Source organism: Dicentrarchus labrax, unplaced genomic scaffold, assembly GCF_905237075.1.
Source record: "Dicentrarchus labrax unplaced genomic scaffold, dlabrax2021, whole genome shotgun sequence".
Taxonomy (NCBI): domain Eukaryota; kingdom Metazoa; phylum Chordata; class Actinopteri; family Moronidae; genus Dicentrarchus; species Dicentrarchus labrax.
The window spans coordinates 10,082,236-10,102,270 of record NW_026136713.1 but is presented as its reverse complement, the minus strand read 5'-3'; the positions used below and the strand labels follow the sequence as shown (position 1 = coordinate 10,102,270).

Genomic DNA, 20,035 nt, shown 5'->3' with positions numbered 1-20,035 from the left:
AAGCTATGGACCAAGGAGGCCTGACAGATTCAAGTAAGGTGCTAATTGAAATTGTTGACGTCAACGATAACGCACCTGTCACAAATGTGATGTCATTCTCCAGTCCAGTGCCAGAGGATTCTGCCTCCGGTACCACAGTGGCAATAATTAATGTGATTGACGCAGACTCGGAGCAAAATGGCCAAATTACCTGTACAACAGACAGCAGTCTCCCATTTAAAATAAAATCAACATTAACTAATTACTATGCATTAGTAACAGACTCATCTTTTGACCGAGAAGTTGTACCGGAATATAACATAACTGTAAGAGCCACGGATTCGGGATCGCCACCATTGTCAAGCACAACAATATTACGTCTGAGAATCTCTGATGTGAATGACAATGCTCCGTTATTTGATCAAATGACCTACGTTTCTTACGTTACAGAGAATAATTCCCCTGGAATGTCCATATTTTCCGTCAAAGCCCAGGACATTGACTGGAATCAAAACGCTAGAATATCGTACTTACTCGAGGAAACACAGATCAATGGTAGTCCAACCTCTTCTTACGTCTCCATAAACAGTGAAACTGGAGCTATCCACGCAGTGCGCTCGTTTGATTATGAACAAATTAAACAACTCCAGCTGGTAGTAAAGGCGCAGGATGGAGGCTCCCCTCCACTCAGTAGCAATGTGAGTGTGAAAATAATGATCCAGGACCAGAACGACAACCCCCCCTCAGGTTCTGTACCCAGTCCAGACTGGTGGCTCTCTGGTGGCTGAGATGGTGCCTCGTTCAGCAGATGTGGGCTATCTGGTCACTAAAGTGGTGGCTGTTGATGTGGACTCTGGACAGAATGCCTGGCTCTCCTATAAACTACAGAAAGCCACAGACAGGGCGCTGTTTGAAGTGGGCTTACAGAATGGAGAAATAAGAACTATCCGCCAAGTCACTGATAAAGATGCTGTGAAACAAAGACTGACTGTTATAGTGGAGGACAACGGGCAGCCCTCTCGTTCAGCTACAGTCATTGTTAACGTGGCGGTGGCGGACAGCTTCCCTGAAGTGCTGTCGGAGTTCACTGACTTTACCCACGACAAGGAGTACAATGACAACCTGACTTTTTACTTAGTGTTGGCTTTGGCTGTAGTTTCCTTCCTCTTCATCACGTGTTTAGTGGTTATTATATCAGTGAAAATCTACAGATGGAGACAGTCTCGCGTCCTGTATCACTCCAATCTCCCTGTGATTCCATATTATCCTCCACGTTACTCAGACACTTTGGGGACAGGGACTCTCCAACACGTGTACAATTACGAGGTGTGCAGGACGACTGACTCCAGAAAGAGTGACTGTAAGTTCGGCAGAGCTGGTAGTCAGAACGTGCTGATAATGGACCCCAGTTCTACAGGGACGATGCAGCGGATACAGAGTGAAAAAAGCATCCTGGATGAACCAGACTCTCCTCTAGAGGTTGGCTTTCTCTTTTTATAAAGTTCTATGAATCTGCCTTTCAGTGTTGTTTTTTACTATTATACTTTCTCAAATATCATACTTGCTCATGATGATGTTTCAGTTATTAAAGTTAGCTAATCTGAGCATTTCCAATTTTACAAACATAAACCAGTGACTTTTTAAAAATTAAAATATTTGAATATAATCTACTTGTCAAACTATTACCTTTTAATAATTTGAACCAAGTAGTTATTGTCTTTGCGATCTGCAAAACCTGCATTGGTTGGCAAAATTAGATAGGTACCTTGTCCTTTCTTTCCTGACTTTTCCCCCCTCTCTTTTCCTTTTTGTTGTAAATATTTTAATACTAATACATTCAGTAAACCTGAATAAACGGTTCATTACATTTGGAGTGTTAAACGAACAGCCTATTTTTCCTGTGTTTCAGGGGTACTTTATTGAACTTTTGCATTGCTGTGTACCTTTGCTTTTACAGTGTGTCTCCTCCGTGTGTTCACATCGCTGGCTCAGTGTGTGTGTGTGTGTGTGTGTGTGTGTGTGTGTGTGTGTGTGTGTGTGTGTGTGTGTGTGTGTGTGTGGCGTGTGTGTGTGTGCGTGCGTGTGTCACATTTCACTGATTAAGTTATTTCTAATTTTGCTAGTAATTAACGTGTATACATTAATACCATATTTGAACACATACTGTGATCAGCAACATAAAAATAGGAATATGTGTAGTTCAGTGCATCCAACTCACAGGGACGCTGTTGACCAGTCGGCTGAGATTTCAGAGCTCATTGCATCTGTACCTCCCCCATCATCTAGAAATGTTACGGAGGAAGAGAAAAAACATAATTAAAACGCACGTTTAGGAAGAGGGAGACGATCGAAGACGGAGGTACCAGGCAAATTATCCGCTCACTTGGCAGTGTGGATTCTTGATTACTGGCATTTGTATCTACAAACCTTTTACTGGATAAGGGATTTAATATCTTCTTTTGTGGACGACAGAATATCGGACAGAACAATGACACGGCAAGTAGGCCTACTGTTGTTTATGTCTTTTGTGTTTCTCGGCTCAGTTTTGGGGCAGGTCAGCTACTCCATTCCTGAGGAAATGGCTAAAGGATCTTTAGTCGGTAACATAGCTCAAGATTTAGGTTTAGATGTGAAACGGCTGAAAACAGGGAAAGCCCGCATATATACTAGAGAAGGGCCAGAATACATCGAGCTGAATAAAGAAAGGGGAGTCCTTGTAATCAAAGAACGGATAGACAGAGAAGCGCTCTGCGGACAGACGACGCCCTGTGCTCTTGATTTTCAAATAATATTGGAAAATCCTATGCAGTTTTACAGCATCACTGTCGAGATCACAGACATTAACGACAACTCTCCCGGTTTTAAAAACAGTGAAATGAAATTTGAAATTAGTGAAATGTCGCAAATTGGATCTAAATTTGTCTTAGAAAAGGCTGTTGACAACGATGTTGGAGTAAATGGGCTTCAGGGCTATTCGCTGAGTTCAAGTGGCATATTCAGTTTAAACCCTTATAGAATTGGCAGTAGTAGAAATGTTGAGATGGTTTTAAAGAAGCATCTTGACCGAGAGAAACAGCAGCGGTTGTTTTTGGTTTTGACCGCTTTAGATGGCGGCGACCCTCAGCTCTCTGGAACAATGCTAATTGTCATAACTGTGTTAGACGCTAACGATAATGCACCTGTTTGTACTCAGACAGAGTATAAGACTAATGTCAAAGAAAATTCGTTAAAAGGAGCTGTTCTTACCACTGTGAGTGCCTCTGATGCAGACGAAGGTCCGCACGGGCGCATACAATATTCAATCTCTAATGTTCCAGAGGGCGCACTTGAAATGTTTCATGTTGATAAGGACAACGGTGTGGTAACTTTAATGGGAAAACTTGATTATGATAAATTTCGGCATTATGAGATAGATGTCCAAGCATCAGATGAAGGTGGTAACTCAGACGTATGTAAAGTTATTATCGAGGTATTGGACACAAACGATAACCCACCAGCTATCAATATTATGTCAACGTCATCCAGTATATCTGAGGATGTTAAACCAGGCACGGTTCTGACAATGATGAACGTTCAGGATCCAGATTCAGATGAAAATGGCAGAGTCCACTGCGTTTTAAATGAAAATATTCATTTTACAATCACGTCAACATCAAATAATTTCTTTACTTTAGTGACAGAAGGTGAATTGGACAGAGAGATTGCTTCTCAGTATAATATCACAGTGACCTGCTCTGATGAGGGAGTACCCTCCCTCTCCAGCAGCGTCACTCTCACCTTACAGATCTCTGATGTGAATGATAACGCACCTGTTTTTGAGAGGAGCTCATATGAGGCCTACATTGTAGAAAACAACACACCAGGTCTCTCTATATTCACAGTGAAAGCCAGAGACGCTGACTGGAACCAGAATGCTCGTGTTTCTTACATACTGGAGGACTCCTCAGTTAACGGAGTGCCAGTCTCCTCATATGTGTCCGTTAGTGCTGATAGTGGAGTCATCCATGCAGTGCGCTCTTTAGACTACGAGCAGATCAAAGATTTCCAGTTCCGCGTCAAAGCTCAGGATGGAGGCTCCCCTCCACTCAGTAGCAATGTGAGTGTGAAAATAATGATCCAGGACCAGAACGACAACCCTCCTCAGGTTCTGTACCCAGTCCAGACTGGTGGCTCTCTGGTGGCTGAGATGGTGCCTCGTTCAGCAGATGTGGGCTATCTGGTCACTAAAGTGGTGGCTGTTGATGTGGACTCTGGACAGAATGCCTGGCTCTCCTATAAACTGCAGAAAGCCACAGACAGGGCGCTGTTTGAAGTGGGCTTACAGAATGGAGAAATAAGAACTATCCGCCAAGTCACTGATAAAGATGCTGTGAAACAAAGACTGACTGTTATAGTGGAGGACAACGGGCAGCCCTCTCGTTCAGCTACAGTCATTGTTAACGTGGCGGTGGCGGACAGCTTCCCTGAAGTGCTGTCGGAGTTCACTGACTTTACACACGACAAGGAGTACAATGACAACCTGACTTTTTACTTAGTGTTGGCTTTGGCTGTAGTTTCCTTCCTCTTCATCACGTGTTTAGTGGTTATTATATCAGTGAAAATCTACAGATGGAGACAGTCTCGCGTCCTGTATCACTCCAATCTCCCTGTGATTCCATATTATCCTCCACGTTACTCAGACACTTTGGGGACAGGGACTCTCCAACACGTGTACAATTACGAGGTGTGCAGGACGACTGACTCCAGAAAGAGTGACTGTAAGTTCGGCAGAGCTGGTAGTCAGAACGTGCTGATAATGGACCCCAGTTCTACAGGGACGATGCAGCGGATACAGAGTGAAAAGAGCATCCTGGATGAGCCAGACTCTCCTTTAGAGGTATGAGTGGCAATAATCTCTTATTTTCTTCTCTATTGGATGCACAGTGAATTACAGTTCCGTTTTCACACTGAATATGACTGTTTGAGTGTTTTATTCATTTGTTATTAATATTGTTTAATTTCCCAAGAATGAATATTCCACACAATGTCTGTACCCTTTGTCTATATTTATGAATAGTATTGCAGATACACTTATTTAATTGCAATTTCTTTTTTTTTGTTGTGCCTCATACTCTCCATTTACAATTACGGTGTGTTTTATGTAGTTTTGTAGTTCATGGTAGTGAACGGAGAGCGCCGCTGTCGGCCAGTAGGTCGCTTTATCAGTCGAGACTCACTGTGGAACCTCTTTCACCATCTCCCTTTATTAGTGTGCGCCAGCCAGAAGCAGCTCTTACACAGTCCGTGTTGCAGAGAGGAGTAATACGGAACCGCCATTCTTTCTCGAGCAAACGGGGATAATTTGGACGCTATTATCAATGTTTTTGGTTCGATTTTTTTTTTTCTGAATACAACAGGATCCAACGTGAATCATTATCCGACGGAAATTAGGCCAAAGCTATTTCAACAGATTCGTGGTGCAGTAATACCGTGTGTCAAACAGAACAATGAAACGGCAAGTACTGTTGCTTATTTCTCTCCTCTCCCTCGGCTCAGTGTTCGGACAGGTTAGTTACTCCATTCCGGAGGAAATGGCTAAAGGCTCTTTCGTTGGTAATATAGCACAAGATTTAGGTTTGGATATAAAACGACTAAAATCCGGCAAAGCTCGACTGCATATTGGAAATAACGCAGAATACATCGAGCTGAATAGAGAACGAGGAGTGCTGCTCATCAAAGAAAAAATAGACAGAGAAGCATTATGTGGACAGACAACGCCTTGTGCTTTACATCTGCAGATCATTATGGAAAATCCCATAGAATTTTACAGGGTCACAGTCGAAATTCTCGATGTTAATGACAATGCTCCTAATTTTCAGAAAGATTCAATGAAATTTGACATTAGCGAGTCCGCAATGATAGGTGCCAAATTTGTTCTTGAAAGGGCATTTGATTCCGATATCGGGATAAATGGCCTCCAAAGTTACTCACTCCATCCTACCGATAATTTCATTTTGAAGTTACACGGACAAGCTGATGATAGTAAAAAGGTAGAAATGGTTTTGCAGAAAGCGTTGGACCGAGAGAAACAAGAGCAGATCTCTCTGCTGCTAACCGCTAATGATGGGGGAGAACCAAATATGTCCGGAACTGTACAAATCCACGTTACAGTATTAGACGCAAATGACAACTCTCCTGTGTTTACACAGCCCATTTATAGGGCTCGTTTGCAGGAAAATTCCCCTAGAGGTACATTATTGATGACAGTTAATGCATTAGATATAGATAATGGTTCTAATGGATTAGTAACATATTCAATATCAAGTAGCACGGTTGGAATTTTGAATCATTTTGAAATAGACGAAAACAGTGGCGATGTGCATGTGATAGGCGATGTTGATTATGAAAAGTCAAAACAATATCAAATCGATATCGAAGCTAGGGATCAAGGAGGGCTCTCAAATTCTAGTAAGTTAGTGGTAGATATAATTGATATTAATGACAACAAGCCCTTCATCGATGTTATATCAACCTCACGTTTAATTCCGGAAAACTCTCCCTCTCACACAGTAATAGCTGTAATGACTGTACATGATCCCGACTCCGACGATAACGGGGTTGTCAAGTGTATCCTCGGTGAAAACGTTCCGTTTGTGATCAAATCTACATCCAATGGTTTCTATAGTTTAGTGACAGACAGTGATTTAGACCGAGAGACAGCCTCTGAGTATAATATCACAGTGACCTGCTCTGATGAGGGAGTACCCTCCCTCTCCAGCAGCGTCACTCTCACCTTACAGATCTCTGATGTAAATGATAACGCGCCTGTTTTTGAGAGGAGCTCATATGAGGCCTACATTGTAGAAAACAACACACCAGGTCTCTCTATATTCACAGTGAAAGCCAGAGACGCTGACTGGAACCAGAATGCCCGTATTTCGTACATACTGGAGGACTCCTCTGTTAACGGAGTACCAGTCTCCTCATATGTGTCCGTTAGTGCTGATAGTGGAGTCATCCATGCAGTGCGCTCTTTTGACTACGAGCAGATCAAAGATTTCCAGTTCCGCGTCAAAGCTCAGGATGGAGGCTCCCCTCCACTCAGTAGCAATGTGAGTGTGAAAATAATGATCCAGGACCAGAACGACAACCCTCCTCAGGTTCTGTACCCAGTCCAGACTGGTGGCTCTCTGGTGGCTGAGATGGTGCCTCGTTCAGCAGATGTGGGCTATCTGGTCACTAAAGTGGTGGCTGTTGATGTGGACTCTGGACAGAATGCCTGGCTCTCCTATAAACTGCAGAAAGCCACAGACAGGGCGCTGTTTGAAGTGGGCTTACAGAATGGAGAAATAAGAACCATCCGCCAAGTCACTGATAAAGATGCTGTGAAACAAAGACTGACTGTTATAGTGGAGGACAACGGGCAGCCCTCTCGTTCAGCTACAGTCATTGTTAACGTGGCGGTGGCGGACAGCTTCCCTGAAGTGCTGTCGGAGTTCACTGACTTTACACACGACAAGGAGTACAATGACAACCTGACTTTTTACTTAGTGTTGGCTTTGGCTGTAGTTTCCTTCCTCTTCATCACGTGTTTAGTGGTTATTATATCAGTGAAAATCTACAGATGGAGACAGTCTCGCGTCCTGTATCACTCCAATCTCCCTGTGATTCCATATTATCCTCCACGTTACTCAGACACTTTGGGGACAGGGACTCTCCAACACGTGTACAATTACGAGGTGTGCAGGACGACTGACTCCAGAAAGAGTGACTGTAAGTTCGGCCGAGCTGGTAGTCAGAACGTGCTGATAATGGACCCCAGTTCTACAGGGACGATGCAGCGGATACAGAGTGAAAAGAGCATCCTGGATGAACCAGATTCTCCTCTAGAGGTCAGTTTTACATAAATAAGGATTTAACTAATGGCATACTACAGGAAAAGTAATCCCACATATTCTGAACTTTTCATCCATTTATTTCTCAGATGGACTACTTTTGCACTTACACATTCCGTTTAGTGAATTTGTAAAGCTTTCATTTGCATTTATTGAAAAAAAGTTACTTACATGCTGGTATTTTACTTGAATATGAACAAATTGTTTTCTTTAAACCGTGCCTGTCACCAGATTTGTGCTTCAGGACTCGTAGTACTAACATAAAGGGTGTAATCGTTTTTTTCTGTATAAGGTTGCAGATGTTACAAAAATAGTGTGTTTCCATTTCAGAAAATACTTTCAGACTTTTTTTTCTCAATTCAGCACCACGGACAGCTCCTCAGGCTTCCTCACTTCTAGTGCTTTGAATGTTAAATTCTCTGAGGACAGTTCAGTGTTGCAGTGTGACTTTGTGTTGGAATTAAAGAAAGTTCTTAAACACTTTGAACCGTTTCCTAACAGTTCAATTTCAACAAATGTTCTCACTTAAACGGCATTTTTTTATTTCATCAGGATGGTTTTAACATTTCGTTATATGTTGCAAAAGGTGTCTTTTTTTCATCTGAAAAACTTTATTAAAAATGCAATCACTCAATCATACTTTACACACTACACTGACCTTTTTACGTGTTCAGTTTACTCCATGTTGAGGAGGAACTAACTTATTTTGCTCAGAAGACTTGTGGAGCGCAGTTTTTCATCTGTTTTTGAGATATGAAATGTATCTTTTCGAAGCCTGATAATAAATACTGGATTTATCATCATGGATGGTTTAGTTGGACAAATGTAAACCCTCCACAATGGGATGACTTAGACTTTGGAAGGAATATGATTTTACAGCTTTAAAATAGCATTGTGGACAGAGCGAGTTTCAAGAGCTCGTGCGTTAGTGTGCCCCCGCGTGCTTGTGTGTGTGTGTGTGTGTGTGTGTGTGTGTGTGTGTGTGTGTGTGTGTGTGTGTGTAACATTAAAACATATCGTTTTACTACAGCGAGTGTACACCTTTCCTCATGCCTGCACGTAATTCACAAAGCTCTAGTTTGCTTGTTTTTTTGTGAAGTTGAGCTTTGTGCTGCTACATTTACCTAACAAAATATAAAAGTAATATTTTATTCATCCTACTATTTGTTGTTTAATTGACGCAACTGGCTCACCTGAATGTAGAACCGACCATATAGAAACCTTGAATCATTTCCATATACCACAGTATTGTGTAGTTCAGCATGGTGAACTCTTAGGGCCGCTGTTGGCCAGTCTGTGTTTGTTAAGGAGAGGAAATCAGCAGTACCTCCCCCATCATTTCAGATAGAGAACGAGAGAAAGACACAAGGAACAGTACAGAATACGAAGACCAGAGATCTAAACGTTTATTCGGACGGACACTGCTCTTTTACTTCTGTAATTTTCAATCCCACTGGTGACTTAAAAACACCCGGAGAACGTAAAAAGGATCATCTCTGAAGAAAACATCAGTTTTTATGAGAATTGTACGCGGTTCATTTTACAGGAAAACGACGGACAGAACAATGAGACGGCAAGTGCTGCTGTTTATCTCGGTTCTCTTTTTCAGTTCAGTGATTGGGCAGGTCAGCTACTCCATCCCAGAGGAAATGCCTAAAGGCTCTTTCGTGGGTGATATTGTGCAAGATTTGGGTTTGGATGTGAAAAGACTAAAATCAGGGAAAGCTCGCATTTATACGGGCGATAGTCCAGAGTACATCGAGTTAAATAAAGAGAGAGGTGTCCTCCTCGTCAAAGACAGAATAGACAGAGAGGGAATCTGCGCACAGACAGCGCCCTGCGCTTTGCATTTCCAGGTTATTTTGGAGAATCCTATGGAGTTTTATAGCATTACAGTCGAGATTACAGATATTAACGACAACGCCCCAATTTTTAAAAGAGGTGAAATGAAATTCAGAATAAGTGAATCAGCTATTACAGGAACAGTGTTCTTGTTGCAACAAGCGGTAGATCTGGATGTCGGTGTAAATGGCCTTCAAAGTTATTTGTTAAACCCAACAGATAACTTTGTTTTGAGACTGCAAAATCAAGCAGATGGAAGCAAGATGGTAGAAATGGTTTTACAGAAACCTTTAGATAGAGAAAAGGACGTTCGTTTGTCGCTTGTATTGACCGCAGTAGACGGTGGTGAGCCGCAGCTCTCCGGGACCGTTCAGATACACATTAGTGTGCTGGATAGTAATGATAATGCTCCAGTTTTTACGCAGAAAATCTATAAGTCCACCATAAGAGAAAACTCGCCCTCAGGGACGCAAGTAGTGGTTGTTAGTGCTCATGACGCGGATGAAGGATCTAATGGTGAAATATCTTACACAATACTAAATCTACTTGACAATGTGTCAGAATTATTTGAGATACGCAGAGAGACCGGAGAGGTTTCACTGATCGGAAACACTGACTTTGAAAAAAAGCGACAATATCAAATACATGTCCAAGCTAGTGATGAAGGAGGATTAACTGACTCATGTAAAATTATAGTGGAAATAACTGACACAAATGACAATATACCTGCTATAAATGTCATGTCAAAGTCCAGCGTAGTAAAAGAGGACACTCAACCTGGCACTGTCGTAACTATGATAAATATCCAAGATCCAGACTCGGGTGAAAATGGAAAAGTTAAATGTTACATTAACGAGAACATTCCATTCACAATTTCTTCAACGTCAAGTAATTTCTTCAGTTTAACAACAGACAGTGATTTAGACAGAGAGAGAGCCTCTGAGTATAATATCACAGTGACCTGCTCTGATGAGGGAGTACCCTCCCTCTCCAGCAGCGTCACTCTCACCTTACAGATCTCTGATGTGAATGATAACGTGCCTGTCTTTGAGAGGAGCTCATATGAGGCCTACATTGTAGAAAACAACACACCAGGTCTCTCTATATTCACAGTGAAAGCCAGAGACGCTGACTGGAACCAGAATGCCCGTGTTTCTTACATACTGGAGGACTCCTCTGTTAACGGAGTGCCAGTCTCCTCATATGTGTCCGTTAGTGCTGATAGTGGAGTCATCCATGCAGTGCGCTCTTTTGACTACGAGCAGATCAAAGATTTCCAGTTTCGCGTCAAAGCTCAGGATGGAGGCTCCCCTCCACTCAGTAGCAATGTGAGTGTGAAAATAATGATCCAGGACCAGAACGACAACCCCCCTCAGGTTCTGTACCCAGTCCAGACTGGTGGCTCTCTGGTGGCTGAGATGGTCCCTCGTTCAGCAGATGTGGGCTATCTGGTCACTAAAGTGGTGGCTGTTGATGTGGACTCTGGACAGAATGCCTGGCTCTCCTATAAACTGCAGAAAGCCACAGACAGGGCGCTGTTTGAAGTGGGCTTACAGAATGGAGAAATAAGAACTATCCGCCAAGTCACTGATAAAGATGCTGTGAAACAAAGACTGACTTTTATAGTGGAGGACAACGGGCAGCCCTCTCGTTCAGCTACAGTCATTGTTAACGTGGCAGTGGCGGACAGCTTCCCTGAAGTGCTGTCGGAGTTCACTGACTTTACACACGACAAGGAGTACAATGACAACCTGACTTTTTACTTAGTATTGGCTTTGGCTGTAGTTTCCTTCCTCTTCATCACGTGTTTAGTGGTTATTATATCAGTGAAAATCTACAGATGGAGACAGTCTCGCGTCCTGTATCACTCCAATCTCCCTGTGATTCCATATTATCCTCCACGTTACTCAGACACTTTGGGGACAGGGACTCTCCAACACGTGTACAATTACGAGGTGTGCAGGACGACTGACTCCAGAAGGAGTGACTGTAAGTTCGGCCGAGCTGGTAGTCAGAACGTGCTGATAATGGACCCCAGTTCTACAGGGACGATGCAGCGGATACAGAGTGAAAAGAGCATCCTGGATGAACCAGACTCTCCTCTAGAGGTTAGACTACTTTAACATTGTCAATGACATAATGTTGTTTTTTACACACAAAAATACACATAACCGAACTCTTTGTCTTGAGTTGTAAGAAAAGTGAGCTAGATCTATCAAATGACTATATTTTTAGTTGATAGAATTGCATAGATTGAACATTGGATAAATTGATACATTTAATTAAATTATTTTATCACTTCTTTTTTTGTTTTTAATCGTGTATTTATATTGGATTCATCTTGGCTTATATTTGTATATGTTTGAATTTACATACAGTTGAGTTGAGTTGAATACACATACATGTTACCCTTTATAGATTAATTCAGAATCTATGAATCTTTAAAGATTATTCTTCAGTGTCAGTGTCATGTTTGTCACTGGCCACCAGCGCCAAATGACGCAACCTACGCTTTCAAGATCTGTCTTCATTCTTTGTTTGTGTGTTCATATAAGTAGAAGAGGTATTGCTTCTCCAGAAACAAGATTACAACTATATTTGATCAGTATTTGTACCGACTTCATGAAGTCTGAAAATACTTCTGTCTGATTCAGGGTGTTGTACCTTTGAAGTTATGTTCCACACCTCAGCCTTGGTTTAAAGGCGCAGCATTGAAGGATACAAGTGGTGGTAAAGTGGTCTCTCAGCCAAATCTGTATGCTTCAATACTTTTCCATTTGTACAGATTTGTGTAGTACGTTAGATTGAACTCTTAGGGCCGCTGTTGGCCAGTCTGTGATAATTGCTGGTCAGGTTTCAGCAGTACCTCCCGATCGACTATTTTTCTTAAATCAGAGGAAAGCACACACGCAGAGCGACTATTACAGAGTAAGAGAGCAGCCATCATCAAAACAGGCTGCTGCAGTTAACTGTAATTCATCGGTTACATCAAATTCCTGTTTATATCGAGGAAATTCATCGGAGTATTGTTCCAACGGACATAAGACTGTAGCGGGATTCGTGTGTTATGGGAATGCAGGACAGAACAATGAGCCGGCAAGTGCTTTTGTTTCTCTCGATCCTTTCTCTCACATCGGTGGTCGGACAGGTCAGTTACTCCATCCCCGAGGAAATGGCAAAAGGCAGTTTAATCGGCAACATCGCTCAGGATTTAGGTCTAGACAGAAAAAGACTGACAACAGGCAAAGCTCGGATTTTTACAGGAGACAGCGCAGAGTACATCGAGCTGAACAGAGAACGAGGAGTCCTCCTTATCAAAGAGAAAATAGACAGAGAGGCGCTCTGTGGACAGACGACGCCCTGCGCTTTGCATTTTCAGGTTATTTTAGAAAATCCAATGGAATTTTACACGGTTGTTGTCGAAATTACAGATATTAATGACAACACTCCAATATTTGAAAAATCTGACATGAAATTCAAAATAAGTGAATCCGCTGCAATAGGAGCAAAATTCTTGTTAGAGAGGGCAATAGATTCCGATGTCGGCATGAATGGTCTTCAAAATTATTTTCTCACAAAAACCGAGAATTTTGTGCTGAAATTAAAAGATCAACCCGATGGAGAAAAGATAGTTGAAATGGTGTTACAAAAATCACTCGACAGAGAAAAGCAAGAGGAGATATTTCTAGTGTTAACTGCGGTGGACGGAGGGGAACCGAACCTATCTGGCACCGCACAGATACACGTTACAGTGTTGGATGCCAATGACAATGCACCTGTTTTTACGAAGACAGTTTACAAAGCTACAATAACCGAAAACGCACCCAAAGGTACAGTCATAACCAAAGTAAGTGCGTCAGATGCTGATAAAGGATCAAATTCTAAAATAACGTATTCAATATCTAACACAGTTGCAGATGTACGAGACATGTTTGAGATCAATGAATTAAATGGGGATTTGATCTTAAAAAGTAATGTCGATTATGAAAAGGCACGTTTCTACCAAATACGCGTACAAGCCAGTGATGAAGGAGGACTGACAGATTTATGTAAGATTACGGTTGAAGTGATAGACATTAATGATAACAAGCCAGTTATTAATATAATGTCACAGACGAATATGATTCCCGAGGACTCGAAACCAGTTACAGTTGTGACTATGGTAAATGTCCAGGACATGGATTCAGGAGATAATGGAAAAGTTCAGTGTGCAATTAATGAACATATTCCTTTTATATTAAAGCCAACATCAAATAATTTCTTTAACCTAGTGACAGACAGTGATTTAGACAGAGAAAGATCCTCTCAGTATAATATCACAGTGACCTGCTCTGATGAGGGAGTACCCTCCCTCTCCAGCAGCGTCACTCTCACCTTACAGATCTCTGATGTAAATGATAACGTGCCTGTCTTTGAGAGGAGCTCATATGAGGCCTACATTGTAGAAAACAACACACCAGGTCTCTCTATATTCACAGTAAAAGCCAGAGACGCTGACTGGAACCAGAATGCCCGTGTTTCTTACATACTGGAGGACTCCTCTGTTAACGGAGTGCCAGTCTCCTCATATGTGTCCGTTAGTGCTGATAGTGGAGTCATCCATGCAGTGCGCTCTTTTGACTACGAGCAGATAAAAGATTTCCAGTTCCGCGTCAAAGCTCAGGATGGAGGCTCCCCTCCACTCAGTAGCAATGTGAGCGTGAAAATAATGATTCAGGACCAGAACGACAACCCTCCTCAGGTTCTGTACCCAGTCCAGACTGGTGGCTCTCTGGTGGCTGAGATGGTGCCTCGTTCAGCAGATGTGGGCTATCTGGTCACTAAAGTGGTGGCTGTTGATGTGGACTCTGGACAGAATGCCTGGCTCTCCTATAAACTGCAGAAAGCCACAGACAGGGCGCTGTTTGAAGTGGGCTTACAGAATGGAGAAATAAGAACCATCCGCCAAGTCACTGATAAAGATGCTGTGAAACAAAGACTGACTGTTATAGTGGAGGACAACGGGCAGCCCTCTCGTTCAGCTACAGTCATTGTTAACGTGGCGGTGGCGGACAGCTTCCCTGAAGTGCTGTCGGAGTTCACTGACTTTACACACGACAAGGAGTACAATGACAACCTGACTTTTTACTTAGTGTTGGCTTTGGCTGTAGTTTCCTTCCTCTTCATCACGTGTTTAGTGGTTATTATATCAGTGAAAATCTACAGATGGAGACAGTCTCGCGTCCTGTATCACTCCAATCTCCCTGTGATTCCATATTATCCTCCACGTTACTCAGACACTTTGGGGACAGGGACTCTCCAACACGTGTACAATTACGAGGTGTGCAGGACGACTGACTCCAGAAAGAGTGACTGTAAGTTCGGCAGAGCTGGTAGTCAGAACGTGCTGATAATGGACCCCAGTTCAACAGGGACGATGCAGCGGATACAGAGTGAAAAGAGCATCCTGGATGAACCAGATTCTCCTCTTGAGGTTGGCTTTGTCTTATTATAAAGTTATATGAATCTACAGCTTTTCTTCATCAAATAGCCTATATTTTTAGGCCTATTCCTGTATCACTCCAATTTTGATCTTTCTCAGCTTTTCAAACACGGTATCTGTACATGCTGAATTTAGTTTAGCATGTTGGGAATTGTTGTTTTTTCTTTTTCAGCACCATGGATAGCGCACATAATATGCCAGAGAAAATTTGCCCTCTGTAGGATCCTCCTCCTCCTCCTTCTCTCTCTCTCTCCTCCTTCTCTCTCTCTCTCTCTCGCTCTCTATCTATCTATCTATCTATCTATCTATCTATCTATCTATCTATTTATCTAACTCCCTCTTCCACTGATGTATTTATTCTGTAATGTACACAATTTACAGATGCACACTAAAGCGCAGAGTGGATTCAGGAATCATTGCTCTGAATATTGTCTTTTATTTTTCAGCCCCGCGGAGAACTCAAACGAGTTATGTCCCTGCAATCCACTTAGGGTATTTCTAGCAGAAAAATAATTAACATTTAGTGCAATTTATTCTATTTGACTCCCTGTTATATGTAGCTTCTTGTGTGTCCATGTACCTGTATATGTGTGCTTTTGTGCCATTACCTTTGTTTGATTATTTCTTCATACTGTAATTTATATTTGGTTTATTTAGTCATCTATTTGTTATCATCAGTAACGCAGACAGACATGAGTCTAAATGTGTATATGGGATTACAATACAGCAAAATATGTCGCAGTAAATCTTTTTGTTGTTATTTTTTAAAATTCCATTATGATGATTGCCACAGTAATGCACCATGTAGTTCAGTCCATTGGACCGATAGGGACGCTGTTGGCCATCGAGTTACTGAGGAAGCATTTGATGCAGTACCTCCCCTATACGTCAACATATTGCTTTGTGAAATAGAGAGAGGCAGAGTCGGGACAGTCGGGACTGCCGTTAACAGCATGACTTAGGACCGCGCAATGGGATTTCTTTCTTCCAAAATTTAGACTAAGTGCCATCTTTGGGACCATATACGTTTACATACAGAACAAAAGCGGAACCTGTCGTTAAGAAACAGAGGATTTTCTGGTTTTCTTCACAGACGTGTCGACGGGAACGATGGGATGGCAAGTGCTGTTGTTTATCTCGGTGCTCTCTCTCACTGTAGTGCACGGGCAGGTCAGCTACTCCATTCCCGAAGAAATGGCAAAGGGGGCTCTAATAGGCAATATAGCCCAAGATTTAGGTTTAGGTGTGGAAAGACTGAAGTCCGGTAAAGCTCGTATTTATACTGGTAACACTGAGGAATATATTGAGCTGAAAAGAGAAAGAGGAGTCCTCCTTGTTAAAAATAAAATAGACAGAGAATCTCTATGCGGTCAAACAATGCCTTGCGCACTCCATTTTCAAATGATCTTGGAAAACCCAATGGAGTTTTACACAGTTACTGTCGAAATTACCGATATAAATGACAACCCTCCCACATTTGAGAGAGGTGAGATGAAATATGAAATTAGCGAATCAGCTCTTACCGGAGCTCGATTTGTCTTAGAGAAAGCCATAGACGATGATGTTGGTGTAAACGGCTTGAGCAGCTACGCCCTAAAACCCAGTGATAATTTCGTTCTGAAAACCATCAGCCGAGGAGATGGGACTAAACATGTCGAGATGGTTTTACAGAAACAGTTAGATCGAGAGAATCAGGAGCATATGTCATTAATACTAACCGCTCTGGATGGTGGTGAACCACAGCTTTCGGGGATAATGCAGATTATCATAACTGTGTTAGACGCCAATGACAACCCGCCTGTTTGTTCAAAACCGGAATACAAAGCAAGTGTTATAGAGAACGCTCCTGTTGGCACTTTAATAACTACCGTAAAGGCTACAGACATAGATAAAGGCAATAACGGTAAAGTAACATACATGATTTCAAAATCTGGAGCAGCGGGTCTCTTTGAAATTGATCCCAGTAATGGAGTATTAACCTTAACTGGAAATGTCGATTATGAAAAAAGGAAACTTTATGAGTTAGATGTTCAGGTATCAGATCAGGGAGGATTATCCGACGCTTGTAAACTAATTGTGGACGTGACAGATACAAACGATAACCCTCCGACCATTAACATCATGTCTAACTCAAACACAGTTTCTGAGAGCATGAAGCCGGGAACGGTTGTAACAATGCTTAATATTCAAGATCTGGATTCACACAATAACGGCAAAGTCATGTGTGTTTTAAACGAAAATATTCCGTTTGCTATTAAATCAACAACAAATAATTTCTTTACCGTCATAACCGACAGTGATTTAGACAGAGAGAGAGCCTCTGAGTATAATATCACAGTGACCTGCTCTGATGAGGGAGTACCCTCCCTCTCCAGCAGTGTCACTCTCACCTTACAGATCTCTGACGTGAATGATAACGCGCCTGTTTTTGAGAGGAGCTCATATGAGGCCTACATTGTAGAAAACAACACACCAGGTCTCTCTATATTCACAGTGAAAGCCAGAGACGCTGACTGGAGCCAGAATGCCCGTATTTCGTACATACTGGAGGACTCCTCTGTAAACGGAGTGCCAGTCTCCTCATATGTGTCCGTTAGTGCTGATAGTGGAGTCATCCATGCAGTGCGCTCTTTTGACTACGAGCAGATCAAAGATTTCCAGTTTCGCGTCAAAGCTCAGGATGGAGGCTCCCCTCCACTCAGTAGCAATGTGAGTGTGAAAATAATGATCCAGGACCAGAACGACAACCCCCCTCAGGTTCTGTACCCAGTCCAGACTGGTGGCTCTCTGGTGGCTGAGATGGTGCCTCGTTCAGCAGATGTGGGCTATCTGGTCACTAAAGTGGTGGCTGTTGATGTGGACTCTGGACAGAATGCCTGGCTCTCCTATAAACTGCAGAAAGCCACAGACAGGGCGCTGTTTGAAGTGGGCTTACAGAATGGAGAAATAAGAACTATCCGCCAAGTCACTGATAAAGATGCTGTGAAACAAAGACTGACTGTTATAGTGGAGGACAACGGGCAGCCCTCTCGATCAGCTACAGTCATTGTTAACGTGGCGGTGGCGGACAGCTTCCCTGAAGTGCTGTCGGAGTTCACTGACTTTACACACGACAAGGAGTACAATGACAACTTGACTTTTTACTTAGTGTTGGCTTTGGCTGTAGTTTCCTTCCTCTTCATCACGTGTTTAGTGGTTATTATATCAGTGAAAATCTACAGATGGAGACAGTCTCGCGTCCTGTATCACTCCAATCTCCCTGTGATTCCATATTATCCTCCACGTTACTCAGACACTTTGGGGACAGGGACTCTCCAACACGTGTACAATTACGAGGTGTGCAGGACGACTGACTCCAGAAAAAGTGACTGTAAGTTCGGCAGAGCTGGTAGTCAGAACGTGCTGATAATGGACCCCAGTTCTACAGGGACGATGCAGCGGATACAGAGTGAAAAGAGCATCCTGGATGAACCAGACTCTCCTCTAGAGGTTGGTTAAATAATGTAGCTTCTTCTCCATGCTTTAATTTCTCTTTCAGTGTTTAGTTTTATAGATCGGAAACTGTTGGACATCCTTCCTCCATTTTCAGTGCCATGGACAGCATCCTATTATCTATATTCTTGAGCAGTGATAGTCTGTTCTATTATTTCACACCCACGTTATTTTGACTGGGATGCATTGTGTGTTGTGGACTGAGAACTCACTTGGGGGTTGCACTGATTTAACCTCGTTTTTATACAGACTATATATATTTTTATGACTTTTAATGGCACATACTTAGATACAGACATTTTAAACACTTGAATTTGTATCAAAGTTTCTCTCCTTCTGCTCTATTGTATAACATTTGTATTTTAAATGTGTTTGACTTGTCCTTTATTGGCAGTCTTGCTTGGAGTCTTTATCGCTTTGAAGTGAGACATGGTGTTGGTATTTGACTGAACATCAGACAGACAGTTTCGGTATTTAATATTTTTATTATATACTCGGACTGATTGAGCATTGGACGTTAATAAAACTTAAATTATTTCAGCACCGCGGACAGCGAATATTCTAGACTAATCGTTTTACTCTCCGTGTCCCTATTTCAATTTTATATTCGTTTAATCTTTGAAGAATTTTTACTTTTCCTTTTCAAAAGCATATGCATTGTATCTTCTATACCAGTCAGATGTTATTTGTGTTTCAATCTACACACTGTTATGGCTCAAGAATCTTGAAACAAAAGGGAAGACTCGCCGTTTGTGCAGAAGATAATGTCACTTACACGGCTTTATTACTCTATTTCCAGTTATACTTTCCTAACAGTGAGTCTTCTGGACAGATTATTTCATTTTGGTTGTCTGCAGTTGTGTATTATGAACTCTTAGGGCCGCTGTTGACCAGAGTGTGCACGGCTCAGAGTAGGGTTGTAGCAGCACCTCCCATGTAACATCAACATAATGAAGAGAGAGCACGACGGGGAACAACAGACATTCGGGGTTTGTCGAATATCTGATAACAGCCACGACCTCCGACACATTTCTTTACGCTGTTTGGATTATATAGCCTCGAAATTGATGTTCGACACTGCACTGGATTTGACTTTCTGGGATATATAGCTGGACTGTGGAACCTTGCTGGTAAACTACTCGGATAGAACAATGAAAGGACAAGCGCTGTTGTTTATCTGTCTCCTTTCCCTTGGCTCGGTAATTGGACAGGTCAGCTACACAATACCGGAGGAAATGTCGAAAGGGTCTTTAGTAGGTAATATAGCACAAGATTTAGGTTTAGAAACCAAACGTTTGACTTCTGGTAAAGCTCGAATTTATACCCGAGACAGCGACGAGTACATCGAGCTGAACAGAGAAAGAGG

At 42.3% G+C, this 20,035-nt stretch overlaps 4 protein-coding genes across 8 annotated transcripts in view; all 4 read left to right on the top strand.

Annotated features, from left to right (window-relative positions):
* LOC127374227 (protocadherin gamma-C5) overlaps window positions 1-20,035 on the top strand; it is a 145,348-nt gene that overhangs the window by 24,479 nt on the left and 100,834 nt on the right. The window contains exon 2 of one of the 5 annotated variants that reach the window (XM_051419326.1): window positions 11,072-11,650. The exons of 3 other annotated variants lie outside the window; for them this stretch is intronic. In XM_051419326.1, the coding sequence (XP_051275286.1) occupies window positions 11,072-11,650 (579 nt within the window). Of the gene's footprint in view, window positions 1-9,229; window positions 11,651-20,035 lie in introns of those variants that run through there. One more of the 5 variants, XM_051419329.1, reaches the window with a different exon arrangement.
* Window positions 1-20,035, top strand: part of LOC127374235 (protocadherin beta-16-like) — a 30,314-nt gene that overhangs the window by 7,699 nt on the left and 2,580 nt on the right. The gene's annotated exons all lie outside the window — the stretch shown is intronic.
* Window positions 2,267-4,876, top strand: LOC127374262 (protocadherin gamma-A2-like). Its single transcript, XM_051419411.1, has one exon. The coding sequence runs from the start codon at window positions 2,468-2,470 to the stop codon at window positions 4,859-4,861; it is 2,394 nt and encodes a 797-aa protein (XP_051275371.1). The 5' UTR covers window positions 2,267-2,467; the 3' UTR covers window positions 4,862-4,876.
* The window catches only part of LOC127374258 (protocadherin beta-16-like), a 41,403-nt gene continuing 26,722 nt past the window's right edge, over window positions 5,355-20,035 (top strand). Inside the window, exon 1 of the mRNA XM_051419406.1 lies at window positions 5,355-7,850. Coding sequence (XP_051275366.1) covers window positions 5,466-7,850 — 2,385 coding nt within the window. The 5' untranslated portion in view covers window positions 5,355-5,465. The remainder of the gene's footprint in view (window positions 7,851-20,035) is intronic.